Genomic DNA, 26,849 nt, shown 5'->3' with positions numbered 1-26,849 from the left:
ATAGTAAATTTTTCCTTATGTATACTATTTTCCTCTCGATCCTATAATGTAAATATTTTTCTTGGTTATTTTAGTGAGATTTGAAAAAAAAATATAAATGTGAAAAACTAGTATTAAAAAAACTCATTAAATAATAACTAATTTTAGAGTAAAAAATAAATAAATAATATATTAATTAAGATAAATATTATTTTATAAATTAAAAAATTATTAATTTAAAGTAGTTAGTAGTTAAAATCTTGATAATTAATCTACAAGATTAATTTAAAAACTATTTTATAAATTTTTTCTGATAATAAAGCTACTTTAAATACCAATAATTTTTTAATTTATAAGATAATATCTAATTTAGTTAATATAGTAATTAAATATTTTATAAAAATTAATTATTATTTAATAATTTTTATAGAATAGATTATGTTACACATATAATTTATTATATTATTAAAATATTAAGTATAATTTATTATATTATCAAAACAATTATTATTTAAATGGGAAAAGATGCTTTAACACCACTTTTCTATTTGACATTCTTTTAGCAACCGTAAATAATAATAATAATATACTAAATTAAGCTATTTAAATAAAATATAAATGGTTATTACATATAAAAATAATAAAATGATTTGTAGAATGGGCAGTGAAAATACTTATGAGTGTCAACTTATAGCGTCCTATTTAAATATTATGAGTTGCAAAATTGATTATATATTTTTGTTATAATAATAAATAAAATTATTTTACATTTATTTTAATGTATTTTCTTTGATTTAGTGGTATTTATCCAAACAAAATGAAAAAGAGGGAGAGCAGATACTTATCTTAACTGTTTAAAATATATTACACTGACAGTCCCAATTACCCAAGAAACACACATCTTGTACTCCTACCAGTGTTACTGTAAAGCCAGAAAGACATAGGTGTGTCATGTGAATTTCAAGAAATTACAGGAGGTCAATGTAATTTTTTTTATTGCATTTGAAAGCTGAATGAGGTGTTTATGCCTAAAATGTGCAGATACCTCTATTTGGACCCAGTTCACTAGTTGGAAGACCCTTTCACATCAATGCTTTTGCACTTTCTTGTTTGCAGGTGTGGTTGGTTTGACTCCACTGTAAACGCAACTAATGTTTTTGCAGCAGCTGTGCTTTATCTGTTCCTTGCTTTTATCAATTTCCCCATGTGTTGAGTATGAAGTAATAACCAATTGAGTTAGGCTCATTAAACATTATTTTTAGTGAGTGAATTTAATCATTGTGTCTCATTTATAATTTCTATTTAAAAAAATCACTTTACTTGTAATTAGTGTGCAACAGAATAAAAAAATAAAACTTAATAGTTGTTCGTTAAAGTTGGCGACCGAACCACGTTAAATGATATAACGATGAGTTTAAACCATGAGAGGATGTGCATCTAGGGGAGTGTCTCAGACAGATTCATATTTAGAGCATCTCTAGTTAATGTAGTTTATGGATTCTTAAACATAAAAACTAATTCTTATGCAGGTACCTTGTTAGAGTAATTGATGTGATAGTTTTTACATAAGAACAACTGCTTACACGAGTAAACCAATTTTAATAGTTGATGGAAATTGAGAGACAATTGTGAGGCCTATTACAAGTTCTTTTAAGAATTGTTCGAACTCTTAAATTCCACAGGACAATATGAGTTTGTTTGAAGAGACAAAAGTTATTTTCTATTAACTTCTTCAAAATTTGATTTTTAATGTATACAAATTAATTTTAGTTTATGAAGAAATTCTTTTGTTATATTCTTATTTCTTTTTCAGGAAGAGAATACAGAGACTATTCTTTCAAAATGGTGTAACAAAAATGAGTTAATCAATTTCTCCATGATTGCACCATGAGATGTTCTTATTTGCCTTTCAGGAGTTACTTGTGCCTATTTTTCTTTTTTTCAGTTTGTAGTTTAAGACTTTTTGGCTTAAATAGATAGGAGTTTTGGGCTTTGAGTTTGATTCAAGCCTTCAAAAGGGAGGGTACGTAGAATTATGTATAATATAATCATTGATCTAATCTCAGTTTTTGTCATGTGGGTTGGCTTGCAAGGTGCAAACAGGCCTTTGCCAAAAAACACGGAGTTGAGTCCATAGAAAATCAATCTTATGGGCACACTCTGGCTCTAATCCAATATAGATTTGTGTATACTTCTCTGATCATGTTGTTACCATGTCTTCAAGAAAGTGAGAGGTCAAAGAAGAGAAAAAAAATGGAATGTGTACACAAGGCAAGTACCACTTTTAGCCCCCCACCAACTTTATCTATACATAATTAAATTTACATGTGGAATGTGTTTTTTCTACATTATTACTATATACTTCTACTGAAGAACTGTCTATTTCGTGGCTTAAGAATGCTTCTGTTGGCATAATGGCATAATTAATTAATGTGGCTTTGAAAGGGTCAGCCATCTCCTTTCTCCATTATTAATTATGAGTCACCACTTGTGGTTAGCAGTTGGACATGGAACACAACAGAAGCAACCTACAATTAGGTATCTACTAGTGAATACAGCCAGAGGTAACACCAATCCTGCATTCACAAATGTAACTTTTTATAGAGTTTAAAACAACAAATTCAAGTGAAATCAAATCACCTAACCTCAAATGCACCAACCTTGTTGATATTATGATTATGATAGCCACAGCAAGAAGTTGAGAGTGCTATAGATCATAAAAATCTCCTTCAAGTATTAAATGCAGTTGCGTGCTCATGATTGAAACTTAAAATCACTAGTGAAACAACTACTCTATCCCAGTTGCACACAAATGATAGTTTTATAACCTTTTATCATTGTTTATTGAAAAGTGTACACATGGCCTTGGAAATTAAGTTGGAGGGCAGTTGGTAAATGGCATGACAGATTCTTTCTTTCTTTATTTGCAAAAATGAAAATGGTTATGTTTGTGATGTTCTGTAATTAAGTATGGTATTGGTGTACACTTGCTGATGCAGTTAGAAGATGTTGTGAAAATTTGATGGAAAAAGCTTGGTCACGAGGCAGGCATGAGAATGAAATTAAAGTATATAGCAGCTAGCTAAGCTAAGGTAAGAGAGTGAAATAGTTGTGTTATCCTGAAGCAATAAACATAACATTTATAAGGCTGAATCAGCAGAGTAGTTTTCCTTCAAGGAAAGGTTCAATTTGCTGACCCGTGACACCCTTGTCTCCACTTTCCAATTGTTTCATTCATTACCCTCATAACTTCCACCATTCAATACTCAATAGTGGATGTATACACAAATTATATATACACTTAAACATTTTCTTTGGTTTCAGCTTCCACTCATTATTCAGTGCCTAACTGTCTGAAGTGGCAGTGTGAGACAGTCTTTTTTCCTGCTGCCTGTGAACAGACATGAACAAGTATCACGGACACTTTTAGATGGAGAAAGGATAATAATGCTAATCTTAAGAATAGTTTAATTGCAAGAGTGGTTCATAACCCAATGGATAACAGTTTTTTATTTGTCAAATTTTTCATGTGTGTACATTTCTCTCAATTCTGTATAGTCAATAATTAGACCAGAACATTTATTTTCAAAGAAATACCAGGTTCTACCAAGTAACTAACAACTATTTGGTGGTTAGCTAATATATTTTAATAGAGATTTAAGTATTCTTTACAAAAGATAAATTTGTATACTATTTAACATTCATTTGAATATTTAACATAATTAATGATTAAATTAAAAAATTAACACACTTGATGGTGGTGGTTCAGTAACATGAATAGGAAAAGAAGTAGTACTTTTTTATGTGAACCGATCCTAATAATATATTGCTACTCCTTTTAATAATCAAACCCTGAAAGTGATTATGAGTGAGAAAAGAACCCAATAAAAATGCAGTTCTCACTAAAGGAAGAAATGATGGATCAAAGTTGTGTTGCTGATAAGTTCAGTTTTATAAATTAAAAAACAGAAAAAGACAACTCAATAAATAGCAAGTTTTATTTCTCCAAGCTTTCATTTTCGTAAACCTTTGACTTTTAGTTTTATAGTGATTTAAGAAGGGATATGAAATCTTAGATACCCCTTTCATATTAGTGTAGAGATTATTATTTAACATTTTTTGATCTGTTTTATAATTGTTTTGGGAGATGATTAGAAAATATTTTAGAGATGTGCTTACATAGAATGTATTAAACTATGATGGGATTGTGAGAGCTGGTTGATTCAGTACTATAAACCAAAATATTGAATAAAAGAAAGGGATGATTGGAGAGAGTGTTAGTGTGTTAATTATAAGTATAATGTGATGTAAAGTGATGTGAGTGTTTCATGCTTAGTTGCAACAAACTAGGTTGTCTTTACCATGATGAAGTGGAGTGAGTATTAGGTTTACTGGTTTTGTTTGTGCTGTTTCTCATGCCTTTTCAGACAAGCAATGCCAAACTAATTGCACTTCCACCTCTTCTACCAAGCCTAACAACTCACTATTTTAACCATTCCCTTTATTGCAAGGTAGTTGGATTTTAATACAGAGTATTCAAATTAAACATAATTATGGAAATTTAATTATTTTCAAATGAAGTTATTCATTTGCTTGTATAAAACGACTGCTAAATAATTCTTAAATGATGAAATCACTTGGAAGTTAGAAAATTTTGAAAAAGAGAAAAGTTAAATGATGTTAACTGCATAATTTTTCATAAATTATAGTCAATAACTATTAAGCTAGTTGGTATCCTAATTTTAACATATATTTTTTTCATTTGTAAACCACATATAAAAGGTAATACTTGATTATTTTTTATTAATCAATATAAAACTATATATAACAATAAAATCATTAAATAAAAACTTATTTTAAAAATAATAAATAATTAATTAATATATTGACTAAGTTAAATATTACTTTATAAAAAAAATATTTGTATTCAGAGTAGTTTTTATTATTAATAAAAAATTATGAAGTGGTTTTTAAATTGATATTAAACATTAGTTATTAAAGATTTTATGTAATGATTACTTTAGATTATAAATTAATCACTAATTTATAATTAAAGACTAATTTAGAATATAAAATAATTAGTAATTAAAACATAAATAATGTTAAATATCAATTTAGATTCTATTTTATAGATTTATAATAACAATAAAATTATTTAAGATATTAATAATTTTTTAATTTATAAAATAGTCTTAATTTAGTTAATATAATGATTAATTATTTTTTGTTTTTAAATTAATTACTAAATTTCTATAAGAATGAGATGAGAAGTTTTCTAAAATTGAAAAAAGAGATAGGTGTAGAAGAGTTAAAAAAAAAATAGATATAAAAAATTAAAAGAAGTTGAATTTTGTGTATATATATTTTTTTTAAAAATCGCATAGGCTTAAAAAAACTTATATAAGCTCAAAAGGTTTAACTCAAATTATGGAAACTTAAGCACAAAAGATAAAAAGGAGACATATCACACAAAAATATCTATATTTATTCACTTTAAAACTTAAAATTATGTTTCAACCTTTAGTAAAAATATTTTATTGTGATAAACTCTTAAACAACAGTTCATTTTTCAAAGCAAGCTTTTGCAAACTTTATGAATTAATCGTTTATTGAATATATTTATACATAACAAATATATTCTAATATCATTCTGTATCATTTAAATTCTTAAGATTGAATACTTAATACTCTTTCTTTAAAAAAAAATAAGAGAGAGAAAAAGAAAAGGAAAAGGAAAAGAAAAAGAAAAAGAAGCGGGAAAACTAGAAAAAAAAAAGATAAAAGAGAGAAGCAGAAAAATATTTGCACCCTGTATAAAATGAATAATAAAAATCTGAGGTGAACGAATTTATAACAGGACTTTAGAAGAAAAAAATATTTTAGTCAGAAAAATATAAAATAGAAACTAATTTAAAAAAAATTAGTTGTTAATTAAATTAGAGACTATTTTAAAAAAAATTATTTTTAAATTAATTTTTATTATTATTAAATAATTTTTAAATTGATATACAATTAATTATTTTTTGTCTTTAAAATTATGTTTTATTTCATAAATATGCAAAACATTAAATAAGAATTTCACTTTAATTTTAGGAGATTATATGAAAATCAGCACCATAGATTTGGCCTAAACACCAATTTGGGTGTGGATGGTTGAATGTGAAATAAATATAGGTGTTTTAGATACAACCAACTTGTTTGGTTCTTATGAGTGGTTCACAACATTTCTCTCAAAGTGACGTCTGAATTGTTAAAGTGGAGTTGGAGTATTAAGTCCACTACTTTCACTCTCCTCTGCTAATTCCTACTCTGCTTTCTCTCTGTAATATATATATATACACACACACCACTTCCACACTTCATCTCAGGAGCGTGTTGACCACTCACCCCAACTATTATTCTGTACTTTATTATTTAGAAATGGGATAATGAAGAGCTGTTCCTTTTGTACTCTCTTTCTCTACTTCTGAAAATGATAACTCACTCTTTCACAATTCAGCACTCCCTTTCAACATTAAGGTAAATTGGAGGAGACCACCAATCATACGTAAGATGGAAACATCATTTTTTTTTCTTAAATCTTGTGCTCTTGGAGGAGAAGAAAAGTAGAGTGTTTGTTCATGAAACTAAAAATAAAAGGATGAAATTGGAAGGAATAATTGAAAGTGTGAATATTGGAGCATGGTGTTTGGAGAAAAAGGCTGCGTGGTCAGAATTGAGATATCAAGTTGAGTAGAAAAGGGATAAGGAAGAATGGTGTACCTTCTTCTATTTGTTTTTTTCTTCTTCCACTAATTAATATTTTTCTTTTTGCCTTTTAAAAAGGAAAATGGTGGAAAATGTCACTACCAGGTTATGTTATGCCAGTATCCATCCAATCCTCACGTTACGTGCCTCACACAAAACAAGTTAAGTTGCCACATTTAATTTGCTACGCTAAGAATCTGCCCTTCTTTATTCACAAAAACTTCACTGTGCATTGAACCTTCTGCTGCTATCGCTGCTGCAAATGCATTCCACTATCACTCTGCAAAGGCTCTCCAACCTTGCTCTTTAATTCTCCTTCCGCGCATGAAATTTACTACATACATTTCCTTCTATAAGTGCATGAATCACAAATAATAATTTCATATTAATTAATGTACAATGGTGTTGGGTATGAAATCATGACCAATTGAATTGGGCTGACTAGACACCATGTTTAGTTAGTGGATATAATCATGGTGTCCCTTTTATAATTTCTATTTAAAGAGATTATTGTACTTGTAATCGGTGTACAACATGACAAAAATAAAACCTAATAATTGTCCGTGTGGATGTAGCAGTTGGCGACCGAATCACGTTAAATCATGTGTTATTTATTTTCTACACGATTATGTGTGTGTTCGCGTGCGTTTACCATATGGAAATACTACTTTTATATCTCATTTGAAATTATATATCATTAAGTTAATTCACTTAACCTTGTATGAAAGTTACTATACAGGGTGTTTAAAATGAAGAGTTGACTAGAACTTAAAAATCTCATTCCGTGAATTTTATAAATAGAAAACACATCACAAGCTTATTTTATCAAGTCTCTCATCACCTTAATCATATTAATTAGCCAACATCTCTCCAATATATTAGAATTGGTCCAGTAGGAGTTTAAATCATTTATAAGAAGTTATAAAATTTAAATTTTATTGTATATATAAAAAGTCATATCTATCTACATATAGTTGGATCAAGTATTTGTAATTAAGTGAAAACTTATAATAGTGATAAATCAACTTTTTCTAGTTAATAAAGTAATCAACACAATTCAATTCTATATTATCTGAGTGAATTAAACTATTGTAAACCATAGCATATTTATAACTTATGCTTCTGGATTCGGTTTTACGGGTGTCAGATTTTTTTACAAATTGGAAAGCTATCTTATTGATCTAGTACTCTTATTTTGTAGTTCGCTTTTCAAGTTTTAGTTCAAATGGGAATGCTTGTAAAAATAAATTCAACTCTTCATCAACCTATTTGTAAATGCGGGTGAGAACATTGTTCTAAATGGATCTAGGTTATCATGGTTTTTAGGTTAATCTTGTTCTGACACTACAAATTGATTAAAGATTTTAATTGATGTAGCGAGAGATTGGAAAAAATATTTGCAAAAATTTTTACTCTACATTAGTGAGACTCTTATTTGGATGTGATTTGAGCCACTCGATACTGATGAGAGTGAGAAAAACGAGTTTTATTTCTAAGGTCTTGGTCATAGCAGGTATTACATTACTAGAAAAATACCTTGCCCCCTCGTGCATGACATAATCTCCAAGTACTCTTCTAGGAGGTGGTGTTTGTTCTTTTGCAATGTTGCTTCCCTTTTTAAATTTAAAATTAAAAACAATTAAAAGAGACTAAAAATAAAAGAAAAAAAAAATTCAAGAATCGGAAAATAAATAAAAAAACTAGATTTTAAAATAAATATAAACAAATAAATTCAAAATAAGAATTAAAACAACAAAAACAAAATAACCAATCTGAACAAAAAACAATAAGAATTCTAAACACAATAATTAAAAATAAAAACAAATAAAAATAATTAAAATATTCACAATATTTAGGAAATTATAGCCTAAGCTAGATTGGCTCGCTTGAGCTAGATTTCATTAAATAAATTTTGGAACAGAGTTAAAACAAAATGAGTGGGAGGACATTATGAAAGTTAGTGAGAGAAAAAGAAAGAAACTTTGTTCTTAGGAGAAGAACCAACTCAGATCAATTCTTCTTATGCAATTCAGATCAAGAATGAAGATTGGAGAAACTGTCATGAGTACACCTATTGACTTCTAACTAAATTTCTCAAAACGTCATAATTCATGTGACAAAACATAACTACAAGTAACCATACAAACATTTCACTTATCAATAATCATCTTAGGCAAAATATAGGATCTAAAACTCAGTGTGTATGCAAACCCAACAAACCTTAACCATGACCAAGTTATGCGGATATGATTGTCCACCATAATAATAATAATTTAAATTTAAATTTTTATACAAAATTTTAAATTTAAATTTTATTATCTTTCGGGGAAAACATTTAAGATCAATTTATATGTTACGAATATTTTTGGGTCGAATAGGATTAAGAAGAAAATAAATATTTTAAAAATGTTCATATGTTTTAATAGGAAATCCTCTTAATGATCACCTTTCATTTTAGCTTTGTTGTACATTCTCTTAATAAGAAATCTTCTCTTAAAGGAAAATCACAAGAGAATTATGAAGTGATAAGATTTTAATATATGGTAACTTAATTGGGATATGGTTTTCTGTATCTATCACACATTTTCAATCATTCTCTTCATAACAAGTATAAATTAATTGATGTTCTAGTTACACAAGTGTATGAACTCAAAATCAAAGGTAAACGCGAATTTTTGGATATTTCTTGTCACAAATATGACCATTTATTTTATTTTTTTGAAACATATAATTGCAAGAAATATACCAGTTGTTTAGCAAGACTAATCTCTTTCAAAAGATTTGAAGACAATGGAAGATTCCTTGTCTTTCTTTAATCAGTTTTTTTTTTCAGATATAAGAGTGGGTTGAAATTCTTAATCATTTTTAAGGAACTCCACCACGTAAATCAACCACTTAATGGCCACAATTTTTTTTTTGTCTGTCCAAAGAATGTACCTATTTAAAGACAATTGAATTTATTGCCTAAAGTTTATATATTGATGAACAAATAAAAGTATTAAATATACTGATTCTTTTCATTAGTATATATGCTTTTTTTGTTAATAGAAATTAAAATGTTAGCATAAATATCTATCACTAGTAGTAGAAAGCATCATATTAGCATATTGTATAATGTTTTAATACAATTGAAACTTCATTAATTAATTACTATCAATATAAATAAGTAATATTTATACTAACAATTAACTTTTATTAGACAGAAAATTATACAACATAGAAGTTAATTAATTTAAAATTGTAAACATTAAGCACACATATCAAACTTTATTTTTTGAAATGATGTGGTTTAATCTATAGGAATTCAAAGCTTAATATATATGTATACGAATTAAATTTATTTGATCCAACCAACTTTGCTTGATCTTTGAGCAACTGCAAATTAATTAGTAGATCCATAGCATATAGCATGATCTTAAGATGTGGGTCAACGATACATGAACCAGATAATGAACTACTTTAGTCTATGCCAGCAAACAATTCCTCACACCAAATGGAAGATGGTAACTCTAACAAGCACACAAGTAAAAAATGTTGAGATGAGTAAAAAATATTGAGATGAGTATATATTATATATACTACGATAAAATTATCAAATAGAAATCAATTTTAGATACCAAAATAATTAGTTGTAATAGTAACTAAATTAGAGACCATTTTAGAAATTAAAAAAAAAATTGGTTTATAAATTAGTTTTTATTATTGTTAAATAGTTTCTAAATTGGTATCTATGATTGTTAAATAGATTATAAATTTGGAAAAAAAACTTGGTTGCTAATTAGATACCAATTTATAAACTATTTAATAATAATATATACTAATTTAAAAACCAAAATTTTTAGTCTTTATAAGATGGTCTCTAATTTAGTCACTATAACAACTAATTATTTTTTATTTTTAAAATTGTTTTTTTTTTTTATGATTTTCTTGTAGTAGTGATTTTTGAATTGAAGAATTTGATTAGTAGAAGTGAACTCATTGTTTATAATATTAGTGGTGTGTGTTAATTTTCTTTGGAATGGAATAAATAAATTACACATTAATGAGTAGTATGTTTCTCACCAACTAGTGGACCAAATGTCTTAGTAAAGACGATTAAATCAATGATTTGAGATCCACTTGATCAGTAACATAACATTTTATTAAACCATTAGTGCTGGACCACTCTTCAAGAATGAAATGCTTCAACCTCTTCCTCTCATGGACTCTCTATAACCTATGTTTTTTTGCCTTTTCCCATCTTTTCATTTTCATATTTATGATCACATTTTCATCTCTTATAATATATAAATTATTTTTGGGTGAATGATACTTTCCTCTAATATTGTGTCCTCTGTTTGCAATGTCTTCTTGAATATCTTGTCAGTGAAGTATCTTTAATGCTATACGTATCCTTGAAAGTCATCTCATTGAGGTATCTTCAATTTCTTTAGGCAGAGAACAAGTGGTTGTAAAATGGAGTGAAAACAAGAATATGAACATGTATATTTGAAACATGAAATCTTTTGTTTGAATTTTTAAATCCTTTGTACAAAAAAATGATTCTTGATATGTATAATTGATAAAATAAACAAAACATGGAAAGAGTTTAGTTGTTAAAATACCAGACTAAAAACTATTTTCTAAACCTGTTCTTAATGCATCTATAAAATATTATGCAACAAATCAATTTCTATAGAAATAGATCTAAAATGTCTATTTAAATATTTCAAAAAATATATTATGAATCGGTATAAATTTCTGATATAAAAATAATTTTGTACTAGTTAAAAAATTTCAACCAAAGCTTAAAAGTATCTAAATATGGTTAATAAATTTAATTATAATTGAATGGTATACAAAATTGGCAGTTGGTAAAATATTTTTATTATTATTAACTTGTGTTTTTTTAAGTATTATTTTTTGAAAAATATTTTTGGTTTTATTAACATTTATTTTTTAATAGATAAAGAATATATTTATTGTATGGATATTAAAATTATTTTAGAAGTATCCAATGTGAAAATTATACCACAAACACTATTGGCTGCCATTTCAAATAGTTAATTAATATTTCGTCCTAAATTTAATTTTATAGATAAAGAAAAACAAAAAATAAATTAGTTACTAAAATCAAAATTTTCTCTATAAAGAAATGAAGTCTACATATTATTAATACATACTTTATTTTTTATTGAAAAATATATTTAGAAATAAATTAACATTTTTTTATCATGAAATAAAGTATTCTTTAGAAACAAAATTAAAGCGTGATTTAACCAGCTTTCAAAACTCTCATTGTGCATGAAATGATTAACGTTTGGTTTTGCAGCAAATGATGATTATTATTATGATGACAGATTAACTGCAACATCAACTCCTGGACATACCTTTAAGCAGAAGATTAAGTTTTCTTTCACATAAGCTGAAATATCACGTTGAGAAAGAGAAAAAAGGGTCGAATTGAAGCAGAAGATGAGGCAATTCTAGATGAAAGTACCTTACATAAAATAGACCCTTTATGCAGAAAATAGCAATGACAGTAAAATAATTAGAGAGGTTTAATGAGAAAGATTAAGCCTAAGTAAGGAATTTAATAAAAGTAGGAACCGTCCTACAGTGCTTATGTCATATACTTGTATGCTACATATACCCTCCTTACTCCATGCTTCTTACCCGAATCCTATACTTAATCACATGCTACTCATGTCCTTTTCTTTTCTTGTTGGACTGCTAATATATATATATATATATATATATATATATATATATATATATATATATATATATATGCATAACATCTAAAGCAGTGTTTGCTTGAAAGCCACCGGCATCTCTAATCACTCCATCTATATTACTACTTTTCTTTCAAACTCAACTAAATGACATGACATGCTTTTAACTTCACCTAAATAATCCTTTTACATAAACATATCCAAACACAGCCCTACTTTATAAATCAACTTATCTTATATATGGTTATTATAATTTTGAAAGTAATTGCAGTAACTTTATGAAACAAGCCACACCAGATAAAGTAGTGTAGCTGGTTTGTGTGCAAAATGGTTTATGTAAACCACTTAAAAACCACACCCACAGATAATCAGTGTTAACATTTAACAACACTATCTCTTTCTTCAAACTCTCAATAAAAAGCATTAACAATTACATGGCCACTCGCTAAGGATAAACCACAGACAATAGACGTGCTCGTCTCATTAAATTTGAACATTAATTGCAAAATGCAAAGCATGTTTAATCATTGATGAATCATACGCATGCAGCAACTACTATGTGTGTGTGTGTGAAAACAGTGTGCTGTTCTCGAACACAAACTGGCGGAAAATAAAATATTCTTTCGTAAAAAGTACTTCCACCATACATAGAAATATATAAAGAAAAGAAAACATTAATTGCAGCAATGAAACGGAAAGAGAGGCTAAAAAAATTGTGGTGGTGATTGAAGCGTGGTTGCAGACGCTGTTAAAGACGCGTGACAGAACACAAACTTTTCTTGTTAGCAACACTTCCAAGGTTAGAAAAGCAAGGAAGATTTTGGGTGGCTGACTATTTGGAGTAGCTACTGTAACATATCATAACATAACAAACCCTCTTCTGGCCCATTCACTACCAATATATATAAATATAAATATATACATATATACATCTATATATATATATAGCCTGTTCACACACTCCTCCTCCATATAAATTCTACATGTCTCTGTGTCTCTTTCTCTCCACTACTATAGCATCTCTTATTGCAAAGCCAAAACCCTCTGTGGTGTTCCTAGACATCACTGTTTGATTGTCTTTGTTTAGTACCATATAGGATATATAATGTTGTCAGAAATATTGGACATGGAAGGGATGGCCACGGAGGAATTTGTCTCATGCAACAACGATCCAACCAACATAGCCAAAGGCAAGCGCACAAAGCGGCGCTTGAGGCCTTTGTCGCCTTGTGTTGTCACCGCCGTCACTGCCACGGCCGCCGCCGCCATGACATCAAGCTGTTCAAGTGCTTCTGGCGGCGGTGGTGGGTCGTTTTCATCAGTCACCCTGGAGGAGGAAGAGGAAGACATGGCCAATTGTTTGATTCTCCTGGCGCAAGGAAGAGGAGGAAGGGACCCTCTTCATCACAAGGAGCTATGTGATGGTGTGAAGACAGAGAAGGGTGGCAACAAAATTGAATTTTATGTTTATGAGTGCAAAACATGCAACAGAACATTCCCTTCGTTTCAAGCACTTGGTGGCCACAGGGCGAGTCACAAGAAGCCCAAGGTTGAGGAAAAGAAATCCCCACCACCGGCGTTGCCGCCACCGCCACCGTCTTCCTCGTCGCAACTATTTAATTTCGAAGAAACAAAACAGAATCACATGAAGATTAGCCCTTCAGTGTCGCTTCAATTAGGGTGTGGAAACAATAGGGGTGGTTTGAATTTCCATGGAAACAAGTCCAAGATTCACGAGTGTTCCATTTGTGGGTCAGAATTCACATCAGGACAAGCATTGGGTGGTCACATGAGGAGGCATAGGTCATCTAACAACAATAATACTAATACTAATACTGTTGTTCAGACAACAACAACAACAACTTCTGATGGTGCTGTTGAAGTTAAGCCTCGGAATGTTCTAGAATTAGATCTCAACCTGCCGGCGCCGGAGGACGATCTCCGGGACTCGAAGTTTCAGTTTCCGGGGAATCCGAATTCCATGATGCTGTCGGCTGCTCCGGCTTTGGTGGGATGCCATTATTAGAAGCCAGGGTGGGAATTGGAGGGGAGGGGGAGAAAAGTTATATTATTTGATCAATGATCATTGTGAATTATTAGCTTTATTTTTAATTTACAATTATTCTTAATTATCGATTCTTTGGATTATTTTTTTCCGCTTATTAATAATTTCTCATTTGGATTATCTACTTAGTCTTTGGAATACTTTGAGTAAGTAAGTGGTTAGTGTTCATGGTTGCCTTTCATTCACGAAAAGTGATATTGAGTCATAGAGCATCTTCATTTTCTTTCTCTCTTTATATTAATTTTAATATATTTTGAGTGTGTATCTTATTTTATTTTGGACGTTTTTCTTAAGAGTGAACCATAAGAGAAGGAGATGGATGGAGCAGTGGAGTGGATTGGCATGGCTGGAGTTTGGTTGCACCATCACCACAACCAAAAGTCATGGGATAAGCTTCCTCTGTTTTACTTTTTGTTCATATCATTATATTACTTTAATAATACTTAAAGAACTTCTCTTTCAGTCTCTGTTCTTCTCACTTACTCTAGCTACCACCCTCACTCTGTTTCATTTCATTCACTGTCAAAAACAAAGGATTACAAATCAAAATAACAAGTTTCAAAAATGTGACTTTCTAAATGATCACCCCAATTCTAATATACAGTACTTTATTTTATCTTTTAAGTTAAACCATTTGAGTAAGCTGATCTAGCAAGTGTTTAGTGAGTAAATTTGAAATTTTGGTTAGAAAAAAGTAAAATTTGAATACAAGTTGGGTAGGTGGGTTTGTGGTGTGATTATGTGAAGGAAGTTGTGGACCCATAGAAAAGTTGATGCTCCCAAGAAAGATACTGGTGAGTCTGAGACCACAAACGTTCGATTAGGAGGTATAGTGTAGTGTGGTCCACTGTTTGGACCCATCAACCATACTCTCTATCTGTCTTTCTAGTTTCTAGTTTCTAGTTACAAACTTGGGGTTTATTATTTATGCAGTTCACAGAATGGAGATGAGAAAGGGACATGAGAAAGAAATGACAACATATTTATTTTTTCTCTTCCATGAAAAATAGGAAAATGAGAACAGCGTTACATAAATGTTATTAATAATGTGTGTTAGCATGAGAGAAGGGCATAAATGTGGACACGTAGCAGAGTGTGTGAGAGAGAGAGATGGAAGAGTTTTGAAGTGACTTACAGTGGCCACTTATCTAAAGTTAGTTATGTGCACGTTTTGGTGAATGCTGGTAAGGCAAGCATGTGGACACATACGTTGCGTGAGGTGTCTGAATGCATAAGAAATGAGATAAAGAAAAGAGAAGTAAGTGATCACTCATTGACATTAGCACATGTAGGTTGGGAAGTTCCTTCCATCTTCTCTAACCTCCCCTTTCTATCATTTTTAATATAACAATATTCTTATTACACTCAAAAGGAACTTCATTATACGCTTGTACTATAATAATAAATCATTGCTTTCCTTCTTTTCTTAACCCTATCCCAATTTCTCTCATTTCATCTTTTACCCTTCAACTTTTCAATTCAAAACAAAATGAATTTGTCTCGGTAAACGTCTTTTAAAAACAAAACGGTGAGAAAACTTAAACGTCTGATAATTTTAGTCTCGCCATACCTCAATTACCAGTCACGGGTAGACAGGCCCTGGTATCATGACATGCCAATGTCCTTATCAGTAAAAAAAGGAAAAGGACGAACAACGAGTATTCTGAGTTCTATTATTTTAATCGCTTTATATATTCCCACGTTATTTGTAATTTTGTATCACATCATTTTCACACAATTCTTCCTTTTGGCCACACCATGTGTACTTACAATACAAACACATTGAAAGTTTTCATGTTCTTGCGTAAAATTAGAGCATTGAGGTTTAACTATGTGAGTTCTACGTTATAGTTAATATAGTAATCCATGTATATCACAATCTGAATTCGACAGAGAGTGAATGAGAATTTTCCTATATGTTAAAGTTGTTTGGCGTGGCTTCTGATCTCAGCATCTGAATGAATAGTTTGGAAGTATGTAAGTTGTGTAGGAAAGTACTCAACCAAACTAAAGAATGGAGTAATTAGAAGTTGTTATGGTGTTTGCTTGTAGGTATGTATATTGCAGTAGAATTGGTTCAGTGTTTTTGGAGATAGAAACAAAAACTTAAAATGCTGAGTTGGTTAACTATGTGGCTCTGTTGTCGCTACTACTAGCCCATCACCAAAAAATTTGGCAGCCTTCACTTCTATTTGTGTTATTGGTGTTAAACAAATTTCCATTTAACAGAACCATTGCTTCTCTTGCTTAATCATGCATTAGTATTCATCCAACATGATTAGGTTCAAATTATCATAACCAAACCATGATCGTGTATAGTTTATTATTACTAATTAGCTAGGTTTGGTATCCAGCCATGGAACAATAAATGTGGATTTTAAGTCTTCCTCTTTTTCATTAATTTAGTGGTAGTTCTTACTTTGGTGCTATATATGTGGCCACCTAAGATCTACCTCCCTGGTTTTCGGTTTAGTTACCTTAATTTCCAATGGCTACAAATTCTTCACACTTTTTATCAATAATAAATAAATTAAATTAAATATTTGAAGAATAATTCTATCTATATACACAAAAGAGAGATTATACGTCTCTAACTAAACCCAAAATAAATCAACAACATAACAACACAAAAAATCTATAGATATTTTATGCATTTTATGTATAAGTTGACTTTTACAATAAAACTTAACTGATTGTTCAATAACACAAAGATACAACACCAGCACCAGTATACCTAACAAAAACTAGGAACCTTAATAAAAACAGAAAAATAATGAATCGTTTCATGATAAAAACAGAAAACCTTTTCATAACCTCAAAATCAAACAACAACAGATAGATTTACCACTTAAGCATGTGTACATCCTAAGATTATAAAATTCAAGACACGTTCATATGTGGTAGTAGAAAAATATTAGAAATATACTTTTTTTATATATGAATTTTAAAATACATTTTTATTTTATTGAAATTTACTAAAATTATCAAATTTTGTGAGTCGTATCTATAATTTTTAAGAAATGTTAAAGTATAAAAAAATTGTTAAGAGAGTGTGTAATGTTATGTCTAATGTTTGAGTTAAACTAGGAACCGGATAACTGAAACCTTTCATATTGTTGTGAACCTGTGTTCTACATTTTGTTATTTTTATTTATTTATATGCTTCTAAAATTTTCTTTCTTTTTTATTTAATAAAATTTTTTATGTTAGATATCATTATGCAACTTGACATATCAAGTAACAACAATCATTTATCATTACATGAAAAAAGTATTATTAAAAAAAAAATACAAAAATATAAGAGATTAGACCAAAACTCATATATTAACAAAAACGATACATAGGTAAACTATACCTATTCACAAAGAATTCTAATAACAGACTAGATAGTAGCTTATTATACCAATGAAAAGATTCTCTATAAATAAATCTTTTTTTTTTCTTTTTTTTCTTATTGTGATTTACTAAATTAAATTATTAACTTATTTTTTATAATGTCAATATAAAACAAAAATGTTTTCTAACAGTCCATTCATTACAATCATTAATTATACGACATTGATGATTAAAAAAACTAAAGAGTCAAATACTTTTAGTCCTTATAATTTATATGTTTTTAGACCACAAAATTATTTGACTTATTTTATATTCTTTGAAATATTTTTCCTTTTTTTTGTTATGTCAGCATGTTACTTGTCATTAATGTACACATGTAATGTATTTCAGAAATTAAAATGATCAAAATAAAGTGTGAGGACTTGAAGAAGAAAGTAGCCAAATCGTAACAGCTAAAAGAACCAAACTAGTTTAATGGGAACTGAAAAAACAAAATACTTAAATTATAAAGATTAAAAAAAACATTTAACACTTTTTTAATATATATAAATCAAAATTGAATTCATAAAAAGTAAGAACTAATTTATTATATATTTAGACCTTAATTGCCAAAAATATTTAAAAATTATAGTATCAACAAATCACAAACTATTAAATATACTTCGTTGGTTTTTATATTATCTGAGAAATCATCCAGCGTACATTTTTTTATTGGTATAGTGAAAATATTTAGATAGTATTTACAATTTTATAGGAGTTCGTTATATATAAATCAAACTTATAAATATATAATTATTTAAATTTAATGAAGTTTGTATAAGCAATTAAAATAATACATACTTATAATTCAATGAATAAAAAGATTCATACTGTATATGAAGACATATAAGATTACATTATTATTGATTACACTAACTATTACACCATTTTCTTTCCAAAACGAACAATTATATTATTTAAAAATTATTGAGCACATTAATTTTTTATAAAAATCTATCATTATACTTATCAGATAAAATATATATACAAATTATTATCTTAATACAAAATTAATAAACAAAAACAAAATGTTGCTGCCCAGGATCGAACTGGGGACCTTCAGTGTGTAAGACTGACGTGATAACCACTACACCACAGCAACTTCTCATGTTTCCCTAATCAAATAGTATATATTTAAAATAAACTATAAAACAATTTTAAGAAATTCTTTAATAAAATGAGAATAAAAAAACATGCGCGTCCTTTTATCCAAATATATGTATTTCTTTTTCGGGGAAATATTTTCATTTGATTGTAAGTACCTTTCTTGCTAAGTTAAATTTTGTCCTTGAAGAAAAACATTGATTTTAGCGTATAGAGAAAAATATTACTTGTTTCCATGTGCATAGGAAGTTAAATAAAGTAGCTAATACATTGTAATATCTTTTTTCTTTTAACTTTGCACACATTTTTTTCTCCAACCTGAACTATCTTCTACCATTCATACAATATAAAAATATCAAAGTCGTATTAAACACTTTTATATTTTAAAAAAAAAATTGTACATCACTCAATTTAAAAGTATATTTTAATTTTTCCAAAATTTATATTATAATTATGGAAAGTACAATATAAAAATATTTGATGATATAATTCAAAATACAGTTCCAAAATGTTTCATTTCAGATTATTTAATATAAAATATAATTTTAGAAAATTATTTAAAATTATCTTATTTATAAATAACCATTAAAATAATAATTATAAATTTTAAAAATAATAAATATAAAATATATTTTCGAATGAACTATCCAAATACATAAGTTACAAGGTTTGTGATGGATTCTGAGAAATAGTTAAAAGAGAGACGGGAGGGTGAAGAGAAAAGACAAAGTAGTTTTAAAGAAAGAAAGAGAGGTGTAAATAACAAAGCCCATTACTAAGATGAGTAGAAGTGGATCTGTGGTTATTTAAAAAATATTATTTGCTTCATTTTTAATTTAAATTATTTTCAATATATATATATATATATATATTATCAGTAAAAAAATAAATAAGTTTAATCTATTATGAAGTCATTCATAAATAAAATATCAACTCATTTATTTTTATCTATTAAAAAATTATTAAAAATTCTACACCCCACTGTTTCTGTTTCTCAATCCTTCCTCATCTACACTGAACATCCCCCAAACTTACTCCTCTTTGTTCCTCTACCCTGCCTCCATGCTTTCTCGCTTAGTTCCTCCATTTGTAATCCCAAAACAAGAAAATTGCATCCTGCTAAAAATCCTCCATCATTGTGTGGCTGATGTACCTGCAACAACAAACCCAATACCTTTCCAGCCAAATAGCTTTTATGTCATACCAGATCAAGGATTATAAACATATTATCGACAAGATCCTCTAATAAAACATATCATTTTGTTACAAAATCAAGGAGGTAATGCGATCAATACATCATTCAGAATATTGAAAATCAACACGTCTTTCTTTGTACGAGATCTAAGATCATGTCTTTAATTGTGTTAAAGTAAAGATCTTGGTATAATCTACTCTACCATTTTTGAAAATGACATAGTTCTTTTGTTTCCAAATTTCTTTTAAAACGGCGATTCACAGACTTTTCCTTCATATACTATTGACATTGTTTCCAAAGACCTGAAAAATGAAGGAAATGGGATTTGGATTCATAATGCGAAACAATGATCATACCTAGTCATGAGAAACATAAACACCACACTAGACAAGCAATCTTAAAACTAAAAAAGAGGTGATTTGTTGTCTCTTTAACCTCCTCACCCGTAACACATTTATCTAAAGAAATACCTTTTCTCTTAAGATTTTTCTTTCGTGACTAATTTATTTTGTAACACCTTCCAGATCTCCACATGTGTTGAGGGGAGAGCCTTATCCTTCAAAAAACATTCAAACATATTTTTGTCCTCATTAACTAACTCTTTCCTTAGTATCTCGTATGCTAACTTAACCGTATAAATCCTAGGATCATTTTCCCCCAAATCCACATATCCTCAACATCTCTAACAACAAATTTATTATCCAAAAGGCATAATAGATGAGCTACCTGATTCTCTTCCCATACAAATAAGTTCATTCTCCAACCCATTTTCCAAGTCCACCTATTGTTGACCCACCCACCTGACCGATTCACCGTTTTAGATAAAGATAAAGAAAATAATTTTGGAAATCTAACTTTAAGTTCCACCATTTCCAACCACTTATCCTTCCGGAACAAAGTACACTTTTCATCACCTATATCCCATCTTATCTTGTCTTCAAAGGTATTGTCCCACTCTCTTAGAGACACCAAATTCTTTTCAACTCCCTCCACCAGAGCGAGTCCAAATTATTCTTCTCTTAGTCTTTTAAACCCCTCCAACTCCTGTATTTAGACTCTAAAAATTCTCTCCATAATCTACTCCTTTTTGTTTTTAATCTCCGTATCCATACGACAAAACATCATATAAACGTACCTGTGAAATTAATGACATTTTGTCACTATGTCTTGATTAAAATTGAGTTGATAAAGTCTTCATGAACGTCTAATCGATAATGTTTTTCATCAAAATCATTTGACAATATATTTGGTCAAATTTGAGTGAATGAGATCCTCCAACAAAATTAGAACGAAATTAAGTAGATCATGTTGAATTTTTTTAAAACATTACATTTAGGAAAATTAATTATGAAAATGATTTAATTAATTTTGATATATTGAATTAAAAAAATAGTTGATATCAAGCATTCATAAAAGTAAAAGAATGGATTTGATCCTATTCAGTTTTGTTATTCTTTTTAGTGGGTGATGACTGTTGTTAGAATAGATGAATAATAATGAAGGCGAGGATAAATGAATATTTGTCACCTTTACTTATAATTCATTAAAATTTATAGGATTATTTACCAAGTCTTAAAAGTGAAAAGTTTAAAATCACCAAAAAAAATTTAAGAAGTTTTTCAACATGTTGAGATAATTTTAAAAATTATTTTTAAAAAGCTTATATATACATGCATACAGAAATGTTAAAAATATTTTTATAATCGGAATAAAAGATGGCATGGAGAGTGATATGGATAATTAGCAGGGCTGGATGGCAAGGCTGCATGAGTTTTGACTGTTTGGCAATGGCTCGGGATTAGGTCATCTTATGAAGCTTGCTTCTTGCATTTTCCAAGCATGCATGACGCTATTTCTCATGTCTTATTTTTCAACAAGATTCTTCCATATGAATATTTCAAACTTTGGAATAGGTTGACTAGATAAACCTAAACCAATCAAACAAACGTGTACAAGATTAAATATATTTTCAATCCACCTAACATGTTTGTTTCTATTTTTCTGAACACAAAGATTTGAGAAGCAACTTCATCCAAAAAAAAAAATTATATTTACCAAGTCTAATTCAATATGATTACTAAATTTTATAAAATCAATTTATAAAATAAAGTTTATACACATTTATATATTATAAAATATTTTTATTAATATAATTATAATTTGTGAGCATTAAAAAATACTATATTAAGAATGTTCAAAACTATTAAAGTTCATAAGCAATACAAGAAAATCATCAAATAGAAACTAATTTTTTAAAGACAAAAAATAATGAGTTGCAATAATAACTAAATTAGAAATCATTTTAGAAACTAACAAAAAAAATGATTTCCAAATTAGATTATATTATTGTAAAATAGTTTCTAAATTGATATCTAATTAGCTACCAAGGTTTTAACTATCAATTATATAGATTTTAAATTTGGTAACAAAAACTTTGGTTGCTAATTAGATACCAATTTAGAAATCATTTAACAATAATAGAAACTAATTTAGAAACAAAAAAATTATTTAATCTTTAAAATGTTCTCTAATTTAGTCACTATAGCAACTAATTATTTTTTGTCTCTAAAATTGGTTTTTATTTGATGATTTTCTTGTAGTGAAGAAAATAAAAAGAAAAAGGAAAGTTATGAAACATAAAATTGATTTGAGCATTTATTATATATTAACTTCTGCTTATTTTATCTGTCTAATTTGATTTTTAGTTTTGGATTGATCCATTGCGTAGTTTCAAACTACAGTAGACCATTCATCTCCTTCTCCTGAGTCACTTCTACTTCTTCATCAGTTTTGTTTCAAGTCTGCCTCAGATGCCTCTGGTTTTTTAATCTTTCACACCTTTTTTTGGAATCAATACAGATTATTATGTCATTTATGTTCTTGGTATCAAATTACCTTTTTTAGGATGGTCAAGTGAATTCATGTGTAAGGAAGGGTCTTTCTATATCAATCAATATTTGAAAGACAATAAAAACACACATAGTACTATTATAATGACAAAAATTGTTCCAAAAAGTTTTACAAAAACAAAACCAAGTCAGTTATGTTCACATAAAATATTTAAATAGAGAAGAGAATAATGTTTCTTTGTTGAGAAAGGAGAGTGAGGACAGAGAGAAGCATGGTAGGGTTTATAGATCTAAGCAACCTAGAAAGCTTTAATAATATTATAAAAACTCATCAACATGTAAAAAACGTATTGCCGGGAAGTCCAATAAAGTTGTACCCCATTGGTCTGTGTCTGTCACTTGCAATTTCTTTACAATTTCGAATGAAGAATGGTCCCACCCTCATATAGGGTACATGCAAGGGAGGTCGTAAGTGGGGAAGAACTTCAAGTTTCATCTCTCAGTTGACTTCTCTCTCTCTTATTACCATCATATATGTTATGTTAAGTGTGCTTAATTTGCTTGTGAGACTTCAATTGTAATATGCTTTCAATATTTATATCAAGAAACTCAGAACCAATCTTTAGAGTTAATATCTTGGTAGCAGCTAGATAGCAGTGTTTGAAGAAGGTAATCTTGCAATGATTTCAAGGGCCACATCTAGCTTCCAAAATCATCAAGGGCTTCGGATGTTCTCTGACCCAGAAGATTTGGTGTCACCCTCTGTGGAGTCTGCCTCAGCTTCACACTCCAGTACCCTCCTCTTCAATCTCTCTATTCTGAAGGACAAGGTTGGTGAGGTGCAGACCCTAGTAGGTGTTATTCTCTCCCCAAATGAAAGCCTACCCGAGTCAACTTCCATGGCCATATCCAGCATGAACTCCACAATCCAAGAAATCATAGTCACTGCCACATCAATGATGCTCACCTGCCAACAGATGGCTCTCACCACTACCCCTTCAGGTACTAATGATACTAATACATGCACCAACAAATTGCACCAGCTGAACAAGTTATTGCCTCACTCAAATTTTGGCACAAATAGAAGTGTGCTTGGTAACATAGGCATAGATATCAGTGACCATCATCAGGGTTTGTTTTCTAGCACTGAGTCAGAGGCACTGGACTGGTTTAGTGAAAGCTATAACAATAACGAGGATAATAGCAATATTATTAGTAAGACTAAGGAAGATGATCCAAGCGTTGTAGTTAGTGAAAACAATATGATTATTAGTAGAGGTGGAGAAGAACATGAACCTAACGAAGAGTGGTATAATCATAGAGGGCTTTCACCAAAGAATAGTGATATAATTGAATTGGATGCTGCGGATTTGTTGGCTAAGTACACGCACTATTGCCAAGTTTGTGGCAAAGGGTTCAAGCGTGATGCGAATTTGAGGATGCACATGAGGGCTCATGGGGATGAGTACAAGACCAATGCTGCATTAAGCAACCCAATTAAGAATATGGGGAAGTTAGAAGGGGAAAGCGAGATTTTGATGAGCCTGAAGCCAAAGAGATATTCGTGTCCTCAAGAAGGGTGTAGGTGGAACCGAAAGCATGCCAAGTTCCAGCCATTGAAGTCTATGATTTGTGCTAAGAATCATTACAAGAGAAGCCATTGCCCCAAAATGTATGTGTGCAAGAGATGCAACCAGAAGCAGTTCTCTGTGCTCTCTGATCTGAGGACACATGAGAAGCACTGTGGGGATCTCAAGTGGCAGTGCTCGTGTGGCACTTCGTTTTCTAGGAAAGACAAACTCATGGGCCATGTTGCTTTGTTCGTGGGGCACCAACCAGCTATCACCAATATTGCTCTCTCATCATACTCAGCAAAATTGGAGCAGCACACATTGCAAATGCAGATTGATGGTAGCTCAAGATGATGTTTATGTCTCTATCATCATCATTCATCAAGAACTCTTCTCCCTGCTTCACACCAATCATACTGTAACATCTTTAACTAAACTTCACTAAGAAAAATATGTTTTCTTTGTAAGCTATAATTAGCTTATGCTTTTTAATCTTTATAAAAGTTGTTTAGTTTTTCAAAAAAACAAGTTGCATAACTTACAAAGCTTTATTCATTTTATAAATTTTACAGAGTTTGTCTTGTTTTTCTGTCACCTTTTGGTCTGTGATAATGAATTAAAATCAGATGCTATCAGTGTATAGAAACTTTCATGCATAGATTATTTTGTATCGCTTGGATTCTGTGCCTTGGTGAGTACCTTGTCTTTGTGAACACACCATATATTAACAATTATTTCTCTTAATAATTGATATAAATTTTATTTTTGAAATCAAATCCAATTACAAAGTAAGCAAAAATATGTGTGTTAATTAATGATCCTTAGTTTAGAACTCTATACAAAAGAAAGCGCAAAATTACAAAAAAAGGAGTGTCATATTATTAATTGTTACGATAAAATAATAATACTTGTAGGAATTTAATAATTCAAAATTTGAAAAGAATATATATTTTACTGTGGGAGATAATATATAAAAGACTAAGTTTTTTCATATATAGATTGGTTTGTTTAAAGGTGAAAGCAGAGTTAAAAGACAAAATGAGTGTAGACAAAATTTTGTGGGAATTGGTTGGTGTTCTCTAACATTGTATGGTGAATTATAACTGTGGCCATTATCCATGCCACTAATTAATAATAAGTTGAAAACGAAGTTTGTACATCAACTGTATAACATATGACATTTAAAGTAAAGTCACTCGAGGAGCTTTCTCAAGTTTTTCTCTACAAGCAAAGTTAAGAAAATCAATAGTAGTTGATAATTAAAGTTACATATGTCTTTCGTGATCTACTTTAAACTCTAAACTCTATTGTAACATTTATGTGAGTCTATGAAATATTTTAACATTGAAAATTAATTTATTAAGTAAAAAAAAACATTGATAAGAATTTATTTAAATAATTTTCTCATTATAAGTATACCTAAGATTTAAAATAGACAAAAAAATATATATATATTTAACTCATATAAAAATATACAATTATATAATTTTTTGGATAAGTAAATATATACGGTATCTACAATATTAGGTAAGACACTACAAGAAAATCATAAAATAAAAACTAATTTTTAGAGATAAAAAATATATAGTTGCTATGGTGACTAAATTAAAGATCATTTTAGAAATTAAAATAATTTTGGTTTCTAAATTAATTTTTATTATTGTTAAATTGTTTCTAAATTGGTGTCTAATTAGCAAACAAAGTTTTTGCTACCAATTATTTATATTCTAAATTTGGTTGCTAATCAGAAACTAATTTAACCAAAATTTATTTAGTTTTTTCTAATTCAGTCACTATAACAACTAATTATTTTTTATCTCTAAAAATTGATTTTTATTTTATAATTTTTTTTAGTTAAAGAAGCTCGACACACTATATTGCATTCAATAAATAATAAATTCTAATATTTTTTTATGGATATTATAGAAATTAAAATTATATTTTATTTGAGTATATCATTTTAAGACAAAATTATTGATAAAAACAATAATTCATGAGATGTCACTGTTATCGGTCTAGTGTTTGATTGTGAGAGTCATGTATTAAATAAGTGAAAGACACGAGATAAGATAAGAAATAAGATAGAGGCATTATATTTTTTTAATGTGTTTGTAAGAGAAAAATAAATATAAAAGAAAGAAATCATTTTTGTAAATTAGAAAATCTATAAACAAATATTATTTTCTCAAGATGAAACGAGAAATAAGTGTTTTAATTTTTCTTAGAGAATATATAATATTTATATATTTC

General features: G+C 29.0%; 2 protein-coding genes and 1 non-coding gene across 3 annotated transcripts; 2 read left to right on the top strand and 1 right to left on the bottom strand.

Moving 5' to 3' along the window:
- The first annotated feature begins 13,204 nt into the window (after nt 1–13,204).
- Nucleotides 13,205–14,625, top strand: LOC137835688 (zinc finger protein ZAT5-like). Its single transcript, XM_068644298.1, has one exon. It carries the CDS (start codon nt 13,546–13,548, stop codon nt 14,464–14,466), a length of 921 nt encoding a protein of 306 aa, XP_068500399.1. The 5' UTR covers nt 13,205–13,545; the 3' UTR covers nt 14,467–14,625.
- A 4,284-nt stretch (nt 14,626–18,909) lies between these two features.
- TRNAV-UAC (transfer RNA valine (anticodon UAC)) lies at nt 18,910–18,982 on the bottom strand. The gene has a single exon. It is a non-coding gene; the product is annotated as a tRNA-Val (tRNA).
- A 4,525-nt stretch (nt 18,983–23,507) lies between these two features.
- On the top strand, nt 23,508–25,182 carry LOC137835686 (protein SENSITIVE TO PROTON RHIZOTOXICITY 2-like). The gene has a single exon (XM_068644297.1). It carries the CDS (start codon nt 23,709–23,711, stop codon nt 24,951–24,953), a length of 1,245 nt encoding a protein of 414 aa, XP_068500398.1. The 5' UTR covers nt 23,508–23,708; the 3' UTR covers nt 24,954–25,182.
- The last annotated feature ends 1,667 nt before the right edge of the window (nt 25,183–26,849 follow it).

Source organism: Phaseolus vulgaris, chromosome 5 (assembly GCF_000499845.2).
Source record: "Phaseolus vulgaris cultivar G19833 chromosome 5, P. vulgaris v2.0, whole genome shotgun sequence".
Taxonomy (NCBI): Eukaryota; Viridiplantae; Streptophyta; class Magnoliopsida; order Fabales; family Fabaceae; genus Phaseolus; species Phaseolus vulgaris.
Note: the sequence above shows the minus strand (reverse complement) of the source record. Positions and strands in the feature narration are given on the sequence as shown.